Genomic DNA, 13,681 nt, shown 5'->3' on the forward strand with positions numbered 1-13,681 from the left:
GAGAACAGCAAAAATAGAGTTATATGGTTCTGCAGTCCCACTCCTAGGCATCTATCTGGAGAAAACTCCAGTTTGCAAAGATACATGCACCTCTGTGTACATAGCAGCACAGTTTACAATAGCCAGGGCATGGAAGCAACCTAAGTGTCCATCGGCAGATGAGTGGACAAAGAAGATGTAGTATAAAATATTACTCAGCCATCCGAAAAAGAACAAAATGATGCTCCTTGCAGCAATATGGATGGATCTAGAGATTATCATGCTAGGGTTAAGGTTAGTGAGGTAAGTTAGAGAAAGATAGATATGGTGGCTCAGATGGTAAGGAATCCACCTGCAGTGTGGAAGATCTGGGTTCAGTCCCTGGGTTGGGAAGATCCGCTGGAGGAGGGCATGACAACCCACTCTACTATTCTTGCAAAGAGTCAGACATGACCGAGCGACTAAGCACATCGCTTATATATGGAATCTAAAAAAATGATACAAATGAACTTATTTACAAAGCAGAAATAGACTCACAGACAAAAAACAAACTTATAGTTACAAAAGGGGACAGCAAGAGGAAGAGGGAGAGATAAATTAGGAGTTTGGGATTAACATATACACACTGTTCTGTGCTGTGCTTAGTTGCTCGGTCATGTCCGACTCTTTGTGACTCTGTCCATGGGGATTCTCCAGGCCAGAGTACTGGAGTGGGTTGCCATGCCCTCCTCCAGGGGATCTTCCCAACCCAGAGATTCAACCCAGGTCTCCTGCATTGTGGATGGATTCTTTACTGCCTGAACCACCAGGGAAGCCCAAGAACACTGAAGTGGGTAGCCTATCCCTTCCCCAGGGGATCTTCCCAACCCAGGAATTGAACTAGGGTCTCCTGCATTGCAGATGGATTCTTTACCAACTGAGCTACCAGGGAAGCCCAGATAAACACTGCTATATATAAAATAGGTAAATCACGAAGATCTACTGTATAGCATGGGGAACTATACTCAATATCTTGTAATAGCCTATAATAGAAAAGAATAATAACCAGAAAATAATCTGGAAGAGGAATATATGTTATATATATTACATATATATTATAGATATATGTAACTGAATCACTTTGCTGTACACTTGAAACTAACACAACATTGTAAATTAACCATACTTCAACTAAAAAAGTTAATTACTAACATAAATAGTCATCTAGGTAATGGGTATATAGGAGTTTGTTTTACTATTCTCTACTTCTCTTTAGGTTGAACTATGCATAATAAAGATTTTTTAAAAATATATTTGAGTGCCAGTTACGTGGTAGTCACTGAGCTAAGGCAAAATCTAGTATGGCTCTTGAAACAGAGTGTGATACATTTCAAAGGAGAGGGGAATAGTAATAATAAATGAATAGATGACAAGCTTTGAAGGAAAGGTATGCAGGTCTTGAGTGGGAAATGGTGATGAAAACTGACCTGGTCAAGGTCTGGAGTGGTGGGGAGCAGCTTCCTCCCAGGAGGGAGTGAATGAATCAGTGGAGCTCGGAATAGAAGCAGGTGCAGGCCAGGCACAGGAGAAAGGAGGAGGGTAAAGTGTACAGTCAGAGGGAATCCTATGTGCTAAGAGAGCTGAGGGAGCCAGTTACTTGTGTGCTAAAGGGGGAGGGGTCTGAGTGGTTGGAAGGAGAGTGGACAGCACAGGGAAGCTAGAAGGTAAGAGAACTGGTCCCCTTGCCCCCTGCCCCCCAGGAGGACCTGTGGGAGGGTTGTCAGTTACTGCTGTACCCTATCTGTGAGCCAAGTTAATGGTTTCATTCTTCATCCCAAAAGCAATGGGAAGCCATCAGCGGGTTTTGAGCAGGGGGTTAACACAATCTAGTTGGGTATATAGAGGATATGGCAGGATGTGGGGGTGCTGCCAGGATATGCCAGAATGGAGGCGGGGATAAGCAGACCTGGGGTGTAGTGATCACCTGACGCCAGGTGCCAGGGTGCCACCTGGGTTTCTGACTGTGGGAGGGGGTGGAGGGAGGAGCTGTACACTGAAACAGGTTTGAGACAGGTTGGGTCTATGGGGCTTTTGAAATGCCTGAGGTGGAGGCCAAGAGGGCATGGCGTAAGGCTGGATGGTACCTGCGCAGCGGACACAGAGAAGAGGGACGTTCTGGACAAGCCTTCAGGAACCCTGCTGTTTGCTTGGGCCCAGGAGGGGAGAGGGAGCCTGGGGTGAAGACCGAGCAAGAAGGAGCAGCTGGTGAGGCAGGAGGACACCAGGCAAGAGCAGTGCCCAGAAGGTGAGGGACTAGAGAATTCCTGGAAAGAGGAAGTGGCCAGTCACGTGGGAGGTCAAGGCGGGGCGGCTGAGGAGAGAGAGCCTGCCAGTTTTGAGGAGATGGAGGCCACTGGAACCTCAGCAGGAGCTATTTTGGTGGCCGGTGGGAGTGGAAGCAGATGGAAGCGGGTTGAGAAGGAAGTGGGAAGTGCAAAAAGGAAGACTGTGTAAGACAGCTCCTGGGCGAAGTTTGACTGTGAGGAGGTGGAGAGATGGATGGGGTAGGGACTGTGGGGTCAAGGGGGAGATTTAGCTCCCTAGTGGGAGAGACACGCTGTTGGAGTTGGTAAGAAAAATAATAAGGGGTGCCTCTCAGAGGGCATTTGGCACTGGACCAATGCCAGTCCCCCTTCAGTTTAGCAGGAGGGAAGATGTTGATGGCTGGTAGTTGGCAGCACATGGGCAGGCACTTGCTTGCCTCTGGTCCTTGCCCTCAGCACTTCCTCAGCTGGAATTCTCCCATGCCTCCTTTGAGTACTTTTGTTCATCTTTTAAGAGCCTAAGTGGTAGATTACTATCTTCTGTGAAAAGACTTCCCTCTTCTACCATCACCTTGCCTCTGTCAGTCCAAGGACCATGGTTGTCCTTCGATCACTGCTTCCCAGATTAGCCTAGAATGTCCATCTCTCCCACCAGATCCTGTCTTTATTGCCTAGTTCCTAGTTTAGTTCCTAGGGTCTGGTAAGGGGCTTGCTACAAAGGAGGTCCTCAAGGAATGTGGAGGTGAATAGATAAATGAACTGACTACATGCAGACATGCAGAGGAAGTCTAACAGGAGGAGGGCAAGCCCAGAGTAATGAGGTGGAGGGGGAAGGATGTGGAGCAGGGATGGAAAAGGGAAGAAACAGGAGAGACGACAAGGCTAAGCTACTGCCAAGAGCCCTTGCGTTTATCAACGGCTTTTATGGACCATGCACTAAATAGATGGGTTTCTCTTTTAATCCTCACAATATCCCCAGAAGGAATGTTGTCTGCTGCCCTGTTACCTGACTCCTCCTAGTTAACCAGAATATATCCTCGAGGTGGAGTGGAGTTTGCCTGTCTTGCTCACCACTGTGCCTCCAACAAAGGCACGTAGATAAGGTATCAGATGAAACACAGGATATTCAGTTAAATTTGAATTACAGAGAATAGCGCTTACTTCAGTAGCACATATACAAAAATTGAATTACAGAGAAATAATTTTGTTAGAATGTGTTTTGTATTTTTGTGTGTGTGCTAAATTTGGCAATCCTGTACATAGTAGATGCTAGTAGATGCTTAATAAATATTGCTGGATTAAATGACACCATGGGGATGCAATCAGTAAATTCCAGATGGTGGGAAATCTAGATGACAGTAGGGTATCTTCATTGAATGGGTAAGTTTCAGGGAGAATATTAAAAGAGAGAAAGGAGGAATTTATAGATTAAAAGAGAATTAAGAGACATATCAACCACGTGAAACCCTTCCTTGGATCTTAGTTCAAATAAACTAAGTAAATTGTAGAGAAAAATATGTTAAGATATTAATAATTAGAAATTTAAACACTGGCTATTTGATGAAGTTAAAGGATGACTTAATTCTTTTTAGGTTTGATAATAGCATTGGGGTTTTTATTTTCAAGAGTCCTCTTCTTATAACAATATGTACTGAAATATTTTGGAATGAAATCATATGGTATCTGGAATTTGCATCAAGATAACATAGAATTATATTCTCTGTCTTACTTGTGGTGCTTATGGGTATATTCATTTGTGAAAACTATTCATTCAAACTATACACCTAAAATGTGCATTTTATTATATGTAAATTGTACCTCAGTGAAGTTGGCTTTTAAAAAATGGGAGAAGAGAAGGAAACGGATGAGGATAAGGATGAAACAAGACTGGCTATCAGTTGATTAGTTTTGAAGTTGAGTGTTGGGTACATGGAGGCTCACTATATTCCTCTGTAACTTTTGTATGAGTTTGAAAGTTTCCACAATAAGTCATTTTGTAAATTGCATAAAGGAAGATGCTATTTTGGGCTTCCCTGGTGGCTCAGTGGTAAAGAATTTGCCTGCAATGACGGAGCCTCAGGAGATAGGGGTTCAATCCCTCGGTCAGGAAGATCTCCTGGAGAAGGGAATGGCAAACCACTCCAGTATTCTTGCCTGGAGAATCCCATAGACAGAGGAGCCTGGTGGGCTACAGTCCATAGGGTTGCAAAAGTTGGACACAACTGAAGCAACTTAGCACATATGCATTTCTATTTTACATACGAAAGAACTAAAGCAGAAGCTGAGACTTCCCTGGTGGTCCAGTGGCTAAGCCTCCACACTTTTAGTGCAGGGGGCTCAGGTTTGATCCCTGGTCAGGGAACTAGTTCCCACATGCCACAACTAAGACCTGGTGCAGCCAAATAAATAAATAAAATACAAACAGAGCCTAAGTAACTTGCCCCCAGTCACACCACTGGTAAAATGAGGAGTCTGGAATATGAAGAGACACATTTGACTTTGGAACTTGAGCCATTAACTTCAGTGTTTCCAGAGCGAAGTGTAGATGTTGTCTAAGGGATGCCAACCCTCTTGGTTGGCACAGTCTGACTTAGGGAATTCTAGAAGCAAGATGGGCAAAAATGGTGGTGGCCGTTCAGTAATGGAATGAGAAATGGCTTCCCTCTTACATTCATCACCTTGAGGCAGACGGACTGTTATCAGCATCCACTTGGGACCCAGCTGACTCTGACATTAGTCGGCAGCCTGAACTTGGGCAAGTCACTTAAAATCTCTGTCCCTTATTAATAGACATTTTGACAATTTCTTTAAAAGTTAAACATAAATTTACCCTAGGACCTTGCAATCCTACTCTTTATTATCTACAAGAGACGTGAAAACATGTCTGCACAAAGACATGTACACCAGGGACTTCCATACTCCCAGTGCAGGGGGCCTGGGTTCGAGCGCTGGTCAAGGAGCTCAGTCACACGTGCCACAAGAGAGAGTCGGCGTACCGCAACTAAGATCTGGCGCAGACAAATAAATAATAAATATTTGAAAAAAAAAAGACTTGTATGCCAAAATTCATAAAATTATATATAATAATAAAAAAGTAGAAACAAGCCAAATGTGTTTGGATCAACAAAATGGGGTATATCCATACTTCAGCAATAAAAAGGATACTTCAGCAATAAACAGGAACAGACTACTAATATATGCTACAACATATATTAACCTCACAACAGTATCTTTTTGTAAAAGAAGTCAGATGCAAAAGACCACTTAGGGCCTTTGCATTTCTATGAAATGTCCAGAAAATGCAGATCGACAGAGACAGAAAGTAGTTCCCTGGGGTGGGAACAGGGAGGTACTGCAAGAGCGGATGAGGGATCTCTTAGGAAATGTAAACTTTTTTATAAGGGAAAATAAAAAAATATAAAATCATAGTGAGACATTAACATTTTTCTGAGAAAATTTTATCAAGTGCAGAAAAAAAGGAGCATCTTGAATGATGTCATTAATAATTTAAATGTAATAGATTTATATTTATATTAATTTTATTAATAATATTTAAACTCTTGCATCTCATACATTGTTATTAGATTTCCATAGGACATTTAGAAAAGCTGGAAAAAGATAAACATTACTAAATTTCAAAAAAAGTAGAATTCTTTCTTTTTTGTGATTCAGTTATACATATTCACATATATTATTTTTGAAATTAGAGAATGTAAAGTTGAATTGTTGTGATGGTTGTATAACTGTAAATTTACTGAAAATCATTGACTTAGACACTTAAAGTGGGTTCTGGATAGTATGTAAATTTTTTTAAAATTAAAAGCATCTACCTCATGTGTACTATCTCACACCAGTCAGAATGGCCATCATTAAAAAGTCTACAAATAGCAAATGCTGGAAAGGGCGTGGAGCAAAGGGAACCGTCCTACACTGCTGGTGAAAATGTAAACTGGTGCAGGCACTATGGAAAAAAGTAGGGAGATTCCTTAAAAACTAAAAATAGCATTGCCATATGGTTCAGCAATCCCATTCCTGGGCATATATCCAGAGAAAACTATAATTTGGAAAGATACATGCTCTCCAGTATTCATAGCAGCACTATTTACAATAGCCAGAACATGGAAGCAACTTAAATGTCCATCAGCAGATGAATGGATAAAGAAAGATGTGGTATAGATACACAATGGAATACTACTCAGCCATAAAAAGGAATGAAATGATGCCATTTGCAGCACCATGGATGTACCTAGAAATCACCATACACATTGAAGCAAGTCAGAAAGAGAAAGACAAATACCATATGATATCACGGACATGCGGAATCCAAAATATGTCACAAATGAACTCATTTACAAAACAGAAACAGATTTTAGACAGAGAAAACAAACATGGTTACCAAAGGGGAAAGGAGGTGGGGAGGGATAAATTAGGGGTATGGGATTAGCAGATACAAACTACTATATATAAAGTAGAGAAACAACAAGGTCCTACAGTATAGCACAGGGAACTATATTCAATATCCTGTAACAAACCATAATGAAAAAGAGTATGTACATGTGTGTATAACTGAATCACTTTGCTGTACACTAGAAACTAACACCGGAGAAGGCAATGGCACCCCACTCCAGTACTCTTGCTTGGAAAATCCCATGGACGAAGGAGCCTGGTGGGCCGCAGTCCATGGGGTCGCTAAGAATCACTTTCACTTTTCACTTTCATGCATTGGAGAAGGAAATGGCAACCCACTCCAGTGTTCTTGCCTGGAGAATCCCAGGGATGAGGGAGCCTGGTGGGCTGCCGTCTATGGGGTCGCACAGAGTTGGACACGACTGAATGATTTAGCAGCAGTAGCAGCAGCAGAAACTAACACAACATTGTACATCAACTATTACTCAATGAAAAAAAGTTGTTGTTTAGTTGATAAGTCATGTCTGACTCTTTCCAACTGCATAAACTGCAGCACGCCAGGCTTCCCTGTCCTTCACTATCTCCCAGAGTTTGCTCAAACTCATGTCCAGTGAGTCAGTGATACCATGCAACCATCTCATCCTCTGTCGCATCCATCTCCTCCTGCCCTCAATCTTTCCCAGCATCAGGGTCTTTTCCAATGAGTCAACTCTTCACATCAGGTGGCCAAAGTATTGGAACTTCAGTACCTCATAGAATTATTATGGGGATTAACAAAGTTCTTAGGACAGAGATTGGAATGACATCAGTACTATAGAAATTACTATTCCCCACTGTACCTTCCTCTGGGGAAAGTGGGCAGGTCCCCCGCTCCCAAATCCTTGAACACAGGCCTTTGGATGAAACTCAGATGAGCCACAGAAAGGGAAGCCTGGCATCCAGGTCTTGAGGGGCCCTTCCTATCCCTTATTCTTAAGGTGTCAAATGGGGTCCTGTATCCAGCCTCTGGGAAGGAGGACAGGTTTCTGAAGAAACTGGTCTCCTCATCCAAGCTGAGGACGGGGTTGAGTGTCCTCTACCGTAGGCAACAGGAATTGCAACAGCTGGGTCAGCCCACACATTTTCACTCCCGATAAGGTTTGTGAGGAAGTTACTGTTGTGTCTTTTCACTGATAGGGACATGTTGAGACTCAGAGTGCCCAGGTAACCTGCCCAGGGTCACACAGCTGGCACCCCTGGTTCAAGCCTTCCCAGAGGTGGGAAACTCAAGCCCACTGGTGGGACCCAAGCCCACTCCCCTGGCATCTTAGCTAAAGAGTATGGAGTAGGGTCAGATTGACACACATGCCCCCTCCTCCATAAGCAACAGAAATCTGGTATTGCAGTCTCCAAGGTAAAAGTTTTCAGCACTGTCCACCAAAAGAGACAACTGTGAAGATCATCATCCTTCCAGAACTTTCCTCCAAACCTGTCAGGATGATCCCAGGATCCTCCCTCATGGCAACTTCCCTGCAGACTTATTCTGTAGAAGATGCTAAGGGGTGAGTGCTTCAAGCAAACAAACATCACGGGCCCCTTTTTCCTCAAATGCTTGCCTTATCTTGGGGTCTTCACCTCCAGCTTCTGCAAAAAGGTTGTAAGGGAGGCAGAGCTTCCTGATCCCTTTCTGCCCAAATGTTAGGGGATGACATGTCAGGGAAACAGTACTTCTGTTGTCATCACCAGAAGGACCAGGATGCAAGCTGCATTATTTGTTTTCTTACAGAAACCCTCTCTTACCCCTGCCCAGGAGTAAGATATTTCTCTCTCTGACCACCCATCACCCCCACACAAACATACCCTTATTCCATGTCATCGTATCAGTCTCTATATTTCTGGGGATGGGAAGCAGTCCAATGACCCTATTTTTATCAAGAGAAGAATATTCCAGGGATTCATTCATTCACTTACAAATATTTATTGAGCACCTATTAAGTCTGGGCACTGTTCAAAGCACTGAGGTTGCAGAAGTGATCAAGACAAAACTTCTCATCAGCTCATTTCCAGACTAATGGGAGAGACAGATGATAAAGAGAAATACATTCACAGATTTTCATATATTAGTGAGCTCTACAGAAACGAAACAAGGGTAAGAGGATGGAATGCGCTGTAGGTACATGGTCCTCCCTTATCTGGGTTTTTAATGGAATTCACTTTCTTTGTTTTACTCTCCCTAGGGGAGATAAGAGTGAGGGTCTATGCATCTCCTCCTCTGGTCTCCTCAACCCATTTTGGCAGTTCAAGCCTCACAGGGCATAATCTTGGGATTTGAAGGGGTACGGCAGAGCCAGCCCCTCACTCAGAATTTGCTCAAGGGGCCGGTTATAAGTTAAGTGAGAAATGGAAACAGGTACTGAGAAAGTCTATTTATCATCTTTCGTGGGTGTAATGATACTTCTCTCCAAATTTAATTCTTCCTTTTTTCATCTTGCACACACACTCACTGAATTCCTAACTATTCATACAACTTTTTTGAGCCCTCTCTGTACCAGGCATTGTTCTAGGCGACCGAAACAGACAGGGAACATTCTCTGCCCGCAGGAGTCCTTGCTGTACAAAGCTGCTAAACAACCTCTTTTCATCTTTTCTTTCAACTTCGCTTTGAGATTCACCTCTGTTTGACTCACGCAGCCCCAAAGGGGTAGATGTGAACGTTCCCATTTCACGGATGCGAAAACCATGACTGCTAAGGAAAAAAAATGAAGTGCTTTGCGGCTACTAAACACTGGGACGCCACTGCGCCACGTGCAGCGGCGCATTTAGCCCATCGGTATCCCACCCGCGCACTCACCCTCCTCTGCTCCCTCCCAGCCGCCGCAGCGCCGGGTCCACGTGTGTGTGTCTGTGTGCGGAATGGGGATGGGGGCGGTGCCGCGGGAGGGGTGGGGTCCCGGCCAACGTCACAAGCAGTGCCGCCCAATCAGCGGCGGGCTCGCGGCCCCGGCGCTGGTATTGGGGCAGCGAGGGGGCAGTTCTCTATAACGCGGTCTCCGGGAGCCAGCGGGGAAGAAAGAAGCCGAGCGGGCGGAAGGCGCCCTCCCCGCCGCCTGGGCCCCGGCACCGGGTGCCGGGCCCGGGGTCCTTCCCGCCTCCTGCGGCCGCCGGCCGCTTTGTTTCCCCAGCCTCTGCGCTCCGGGCAACTCAAGAGGGGCTCCCGCCGAGGCTGCACAGGGCTCGCGGCGGCAGGAAGGGCGGCCGACCGCGCCGGGACTCACAGGGACCCAGGAGTCCGGCCGCCGAGAGGGCCGCGTGACGAGATCGAAGAGGGACCCGGAGCTCTGTGGCCCACGGGTGCGGGCCGGGGGCGCTCGCGAGCAGAGACCTCCCCGTCGAGGGGGGGCGATGTTCCCCTCGCCCGTGGGCTCTTCGGGCAGTCAGGGCATCCCGCCGCTGGGACCAGGGCCCCCTCAGTGGACAACCCCCCGGAAAGTTCCATGGAGACTCTGTGCCCCGCTCCCCGCCTCGCAGTGCCGGGGTCCCCGCGAGGGTCACCCTGCTCCCCCACACCCCGGAAGCCGCGTCGGGGGACCCAGGAGTTCTCTCCTCTGTGCCTGCGTGCCCTTGCCTTCTGCGCCCTTGCCAAACCCCGGGCGTCCTCTCTGGGCCTGGGGCCTGGGGAGCTGGCGCCGCGGGCTCCGGTGCTGCTGGGCCCTTGCGCCCCGCTGTGCGCCGGCGGCAGGGCCCCGGATGGCCTGAAGCACCTCGCGGGACAGGCCGGGCGGTCCAGCGATCCCAACTCCCCGGCCCGCCAGGATGCCGACGCCGCAGTGTGCCGGGGCCGCGGCGAGGAGGAAGAGGGCGGAGGCAGTTTCCCGCACTTCAGCACTCGCTCCGGCGTACCTACCGGCCACTGCCCGGCGCCCCGGCGCCCTCGGGAATCTCCGACCAGCTCCGTCTCGGCTCCGCCTAGGCCAGCCCTGGCTCTCGACTCTCAGCCTGGCCCCGCCGCTAGCCCGCATCAGGAGCCAGGTTCTCGGCCTCCGCCGCCACCTGCGGGCCTCTCCTCTGAGCCCATGGGGCCTGGGGCCGCGCCGGAACCGCCCCCGCCAGACCAGACAGCCGCAGTCGATGGAAACCCTCCGAAGGTCGCCCCCGAGGCACCGGCCTCCAGCCCCTCGACGGCCAGCGAAGCTCCGGCCGCGCCCGGCGATCTCCGCCAGGAACATTTCAATCGTCTGATCCGCCGCTCGAAACTGTGGTGTTACGCGAAGGGTTTCGCCCTCGACACTCCGAGTTTGCGCCGGGGGCCCGAGCGGCCCCCAGCTAAAGGGCCCGCCCGAGGAACAGCCAAGAAACGCCGGCGGCCGGCGCCCCCCCAACGCAGCGCGCAGCCCCGCCGACCTACCCCGACGCTCCCCACCACGAGCACCTTCAATCTCCTCGACTGCTTCCCCTGCCCCCCGGCCCTGGTGGTGGGGGAGGACGGAGACTTAGGGCCGGCATCCTCGCTTCGCCTTCACGGAGACGCTAAGCCCCCGCCTGCCCACCCCCTGTGGAGGTGGCAGATAGGGGGTCCCGCTGTCCCTGAGCCCCCCGGCCTCAAATTCTGGGGAATCAACTTGGAGCAGCCCTGAGCGTGAGACCTTTTCTGCCAAGGGGGGAAAAGTGGGGGCCACAGCCAGACTGCGGGCTCGAGAATAGAGCCTCATTTCTCACCTTTGCCTGTCCTCTTTAGGTTTTATGGGCTGTGGTCAGAAGGACCTCAAATGACAGTGATCTTCAAGCACCTAACTGGTTGCAGTGACACCCCCTCCCCCTCATCCTTTGGAGAAGAACCAAGGCCTGGAGTCGGGAGAAGGCTTAACCGAAAAAGGCTTAAAGACGTAGATTCCAATCCCTCCCCTCTTCCATCTCGGATCTCTGGGGGCAGGGCCTTCACCCCAGGGGGAGTCGAGGAGGCTACAACTCAAAAGAGGAGGAAAAAAAAAAAAGAGGGAGAGAGACCTTGGTGATGGACAAACCGGTTGTTTCTGTGGGCGAGCCTGGGGATGGGTGGGGGCTGTAGTGGGGGTGGGGAGGTGATTGGCAGCTCCCTGGGGGCATCCTCTACCCCCACCATCCAGGCCTTTAACCCTTCACTCCCCTCAGGCCTTCCCTAGCCTCCGAGCACCACTGTAGCCTTCATGGGGACGGAGCAGCTTAGGCAAGGGTAAGATCACCCTCTCCCGGTTCTTTTCCTAGGGTGCCCCCAGTCAAGTGACCCCTGGTTACCGAGGTCTTCATTCTCAGCCACCAGTCCTTCCCCTTTGTCCAGTTTTGGAGTTTCCTTCAGTATTCCATTTGCTTTCAGGTTATAAGATCTGATGGGTAAAAGAGGACACCCCCACACCCCCCACCCCACCCACCCCAACCCCTGCCATGAGTCTGCCATCTGGTTTAATCCTGGTATTAGGAGGAGCAAGGCTGAGGAACCTCCTGCCCTTCAGAAGTACAAACTGCCTGGGGAAGGAGACAGAGACCATCCCAGGGAAAGTAATGGAAGGTGGAAGAAATCAATAAAATCAGACCAAACAAGTTGCCCTTCCTTCCAGGTCCTCTCCACCGTTTAAGGATGGAGGGCGTGGAGGTAGAGGGCACGCCTAGGGCCATTCTTTGGACACCCAAACTCAGCCTCCTTCAAGGCTAGAAACAAGACAAGCTGCTCTTTGTGGAGGGGGTAGATGAAAGGGCTCTTGGCCTAACCACAAGGTCCAGTGGGGTGTTTGAAGGGGCTCAGTTTGAGTCTGGATGGGAACTGGGCTGAGGAACCTTTAGCATTCTCCCCCCACCCAACTTCAGGCATTTCGGGAGTTGTCAGGGACCTGATGGATCCGAAAGAGGCAGGGCCAGGGATTAGTTTTGAGGTCAGAAGTTCTGTTTTCCTGGGGGAGGGGAGGGAGTCAGAAGGGAGTGGACTTACTTTCTCCACCCAGGTGAGGTCTGGGGAGTTTAGCAGCTCTTAGGGAAATTCCAAGTTTAGGTTTGAGGGGAACCTGGGGGTTGCCGATCTGCCCAATAGTGAGGGACCCAGTGACCCTTCTGCCCACACTAGTGAATATTGTTTTTTTCCCCTTTTCCCCCAAGAAGGGAGGAGGGAGGAACAATTCCCATATATGATACTGGGGAAGGACTTGTCTCCTTTTCTGTGAAAATGCTTTGTAAAAAGTTGTTAATGTTTGCATAGAGCAGATTCTTGAAAAAAAAAAAAAAAGAAAAAAAAACTGTTTTGGACCACAAAAGTTTTGTTTGTTTTAAAAGCCGTCTCTTTTAATTTTTCTTTTGCTGGGGGTGGGAGTGGGGGTGGGGTGGGTGGGTGTGGGTTGGGCAGTGCTCTCTTTCTCCTCAACATCTGGCCTTTATGAACCCTGCTGACCTCCCCTCCCCCTCCAGCTGTGTTGTGGGGAGGAGGGAGGAGGGTGGGGGAGTGCCTTCCATGCCTGTGCTTCAGGGGTATCCATCTTATCTTGCCCCCCAAGAATGGGGAAGGCCGAGGAAGAAGGCAGATGTGAGGGGTGGGGAGAGAGTCGCTGTGAAGCAGGGTGGGGTGCGCGCGCAAGGTTTGCAAGGAGAAATTGAGAAAGGCAGACTCCAGTTTTTAAAGAGCTCCTCGCTTCGGGTCAGTTTTGGCCCTTTCAACTAGCCTGGGTGGGATGCGTGAGCTCTGGGCGAAGGAGAGCAGTGGTGGGTCATGAAACACTCTTTGGGGACTCTTCCTTCTTCTCTGAGGAGTGGGCAAGGATGCTGTTCCTTTGGTTTTCCTCCTCCTCCAAGTCAAAATATTAATCTTCATCCTGGAAGGGGGCTGGGCAGTGAGTTAAAAAACACACCTTTGTCCAGACCTGGAACTCCTTGCAGAATGGAGACTCTCAGGAGTACCCCTAGAATCTTTCTAGTCAGTTTAGGGAGTAGGGAACTATTTTACTTTCCTTGGGCTGTGGCAACAAACTGCCAAAACCTTGGGGAGCTTGAAACAG

The 13,681-nt window shown here is 48.8% G+C and overlaps 1 protein-coding gene across 1 annotated transcript; it reads left to right on the forward strand.

Annotated features, from left to right (window-relative positions):
• Positions 1-9,750: 9,750 nt before the first annotated feature.
• LOC120867246 (elongin BC and polycomb repressive complex 2 associated protein) lies at positions 9,751-12,964 on the forward strand. Its single transcript, XM_040245539.1, has one exon. The coding sequence runs from the start codon at positions 10,163-10,165 to the stop codon at positions 11,300-11,302; it is 1,140 nt and encodes a 379-aa protein (XP_040101473.1). The 5' UTR covers positions 9,751-10,162; the 3' UTR covers positions 11,303-12,964.
• The last annotated feature ends 717 nt before the right edge of the window (positions 12,965-13,681 follow it).

The sequence above is a fragment of the Oryx dammah genome, unplaced genomic scaffold (assembly GCF_014754425.2).
Source record: "Oryx dammah isolate SB20612 unplaced genomic scaffold, SCBI_Odam_1.1 HiC_scaffold_8, whole genome shotgun sequence".
Taxonomy (NCBI): Eukaryota; Metazoa; Chordata; class Mammalia; order Artiodactyla; family Bovidae; genus Oryx; species Oryx dammah.

What these genes read in the sequence shown, in the direction of transcription:
- LOC120867246 (XM_040245539.1), top strand. Translation starts at nt 10,163, where the DNA reads ATGGAGACTCTGTGCCCCGCTCCCCGCCTCGCAGTGCCGGGGTCCCCG.